This window comes from Heliconius melpomene, chromosome 15 (genome assembly GCF_056956725.1).
Source record: "Heliconius melpomene rosina isolate 202511_hmr_F chromosome 15, ASM5695672v1, whole genome shotgun sequence".
Lineage (NCBI taxonomy): Eukaryota > Metazoa > Arthropoda > Insecta > Lepidoptera > Nymphalidae > Heliconius > Heliconius melpomene.
Window position 1 is genome coordinate 10,864,728 of NC_140403.1, and position 2,523 is coordinate 10,867,250.

At 34.5% G+C, this 2,523-nt stretch overlaps 1 protein-coding gene across 1 annotated transcript; it reads left to right on the plus strand.

Moving 5' to 3' along the window:
* The first annotated feature begins 539 nt into the window (after positions 1–539).
* LOC146531690 (uncharacterized) lies at positions 540–1,858 on the plus strand. The gene is made up of 2 exons (XM_085198431.1): positions 540–891; positions 1,555–1,858. Exons 1-2 carry the CDS (start codon positions 606–608, stop codon positions 1,593–1,595), a joined length of 327 nt encoding a protein of 108 aa, XP_085054557.1. The 5' UTR covers positions 540–605; the 3' UTR covers positions 1,596–1,858.
* The last annotated feature ends 665 nt before the right edge of the window (positions 1,859–2,523 follow it).

The following is a 2,523-nucleotide window of genomic DNA, read 5'->3' on the forward strand; positions in this document are numbered from 1 at the left end:
GGGTAGGCAGAGAAAACCTTATCTTAAGACACTCCGTTCCCCATTTTCCGCCTAATTAAGGCGTTCAGTGGTGGAACTCAGTTCTCTGTAAATAATCGAAAGTGTCAGTTTCTATTCAAAATGCATGTTCATTTTCGTAGTATACGATTTTAACTAAATTTTTTTGAACACTATGGATAATAGTAGAAAATAGTGTAGTAATAGTTTGTTATCGTAACACAACTATGAATCCAAGAGTGTATTAAAATAAAAATAATTATAATATAAAAATTAACTTTAAATCGCTCTCCTGAAAAGTAGCATTTTTCACTTTTCATACTTTACCTAGGGACCGTCGATATATATTTTTATTTATTTTCCAAGAGTTCCTAATGTCCTAAGAATAATAAAGGCCTACTTAAGACATGAAAATCCCGGTCAGTGAGACCGGCGCCACCAAAGATGTAAATCAAATTAACGTCACCAATGGCGGGTTAAGCAAATTATAATTACAATTAATACCCTTATACAGCTCTCCTATATATATGACCGGTACATCTTCGAGATCGTCATTCTAGATTTGATTGTAGACACTAGCCCCGTGTATAAGGCAATCAACGTTAATAATGAAATTATTCATTTGCATCACCCTGCTGGCCGCCGTCGCCGTGGCCAGCGGTGATAAGCCGCACTACGATACCAAGAAGCCCGTGGAATTATTTGAGAAATACATGAAAGATTACAACAAGCACTACAAGAGTACCGGACAGAAAGTTATACACTACACAGCTTTCCGCTTGTCCTTGAGTAGAATAAATAGAGTCAATGCTCAAAAAGACGGCCCTACTTTAGATTTAAACAAATATTCTGATTATCCACCTTACGAGCTGGAAGAAGTGATTGCGGCTGGAAGTGCGTATTATTTGTAATGTTATATAAGTATATTGAAAATCGTAATCGTAATCGAAGAATCGTCTGTTGAGTTTTTGTGTGTAACACCTACTATTTGTGTCTATCGGTGATATTTAAGAAAACATCTGGTAAAAATATTTGGTGTTGCAATGCGTATATGTAATCAATCATTAACTTCTTTACGCAATATCTTTGATATAGGAAAGTGTTCTAACTTAGTACCCCACTTTCCATATTTTTGTAGGCACTACGTGGTTAAGGCCAGTCGTAGTACAAGCATGTGACTGTAAGCGCGACAAATTGTGGGTTCGATTCCCATTTGAGGAAATGAAACACTTATTTTAATTTACTTATTCTGGTAACGAAGCAAAGCATGGCCTTCAGTTCAGCCACTCAATCGGAATCAAAATTCGGCGGAGGGGGGGGAACAGAAGTATCTTAATGGGGTCGGCGTTTCTAAATACTATGGTTCTTGCCTTGCTTAACAAAAAAATATAATAAACTGGTGTCCTATTAAAACGCATAAATCTTACACGATAGAATTCCTTATATAATTAATTAATTTAAATTTTATACGATATTAAGCCATGACACTTGAAAACTATGCACTTAAAGGATATTTTAAAGTTATTTTTTTTCAATGTGTTTTAATTTTTTTTTCAGTAAACCCAGATGCTCCAGAACATTCCAAAAAGAATCATTAAATAGTTCCTGTTTTTGCTGTGCTCTACGACTTTTGCATATTTATGTATTTTTAGTTCACTTATATTAATAAATTAAAACATAATTATTAACCTAATGAATATTCCAATATTTTAATAAATATATAATTATAGAAGTACATTTGATGAACATCTCATATACCTATCACATTCATAATTTTATCCGCATAAAGTATGTAAAAAACGTCAAGTGATCACAATTCTGGAGGCATTGCCTGTTGGGTGGTGGATCTCAACGCCGCGCTTTTCGTCGACACCAGAGCGAAAAAAAAATAAATAAATATCTAATTTCCTCGACTGGGGATTGAACCCACAACGAGTCGATTTTACAGTCACAACTAGCCTCTGCGCCACGACTGGCTTCAACTGGCCCAGACTGGCTTGTGTTTCCATTTACATTCCTTTTCAAAACTATACAATGAAATTAAAAGCTGTCAAATTTGATGATTTTCATTATTGTTTTATTTTTACTAATATTTTAGTTACTTTGAGTGAACAAAGAGAGTCCAGTGGCGGGTATTAACTTCAATTTTCGGACTTAAGCCGCTTGCAAAAAATAAAAAAAAATATTAGTGCTGCAGTGGAACTCGAAGCCAGAATTCAATGAAATATTTTTATAGCTTCGCTAGTTTCATTTCAACGTGACATACACCGCCCACTATAAGTATATCTTATGTTACATTATATATTTTTTAATTTCACAGTAAATATGTATTCCACCCGCAAAGGAAATAAAATAATTAATTCCCCCGAGTGGAAATCGAACCTGCAACCGCCGCGCTTACACACTTGTGTCTTTGCGCCAGATAAGCCCATATAAACAAATATTACCCTCTATATCTATAGACTGTAAATATATGTAGTAAATGGTCAGCATAATCCTCATATTTAGAGGAAATATGTATGAAAA

What these genes read in the sequence shown, in the direction of transcription:
- LOC146531690 (XM_085198431.1), top strand. Translation starts at nt 606, where the DNA reads ATGAAATTATTCATTTGCATCACCCTGCTGGCCGCCGTCGCCGTGGCC. An exon ending in AGAAGTGATTGCGGCTGGAA is followed by an intron (nt 892 to 1,554) that starts GTGCGTATTATT and finishes TTTTTTTTTCAG; the next exon opens with TAAACCCAGATGCTCCAGAA.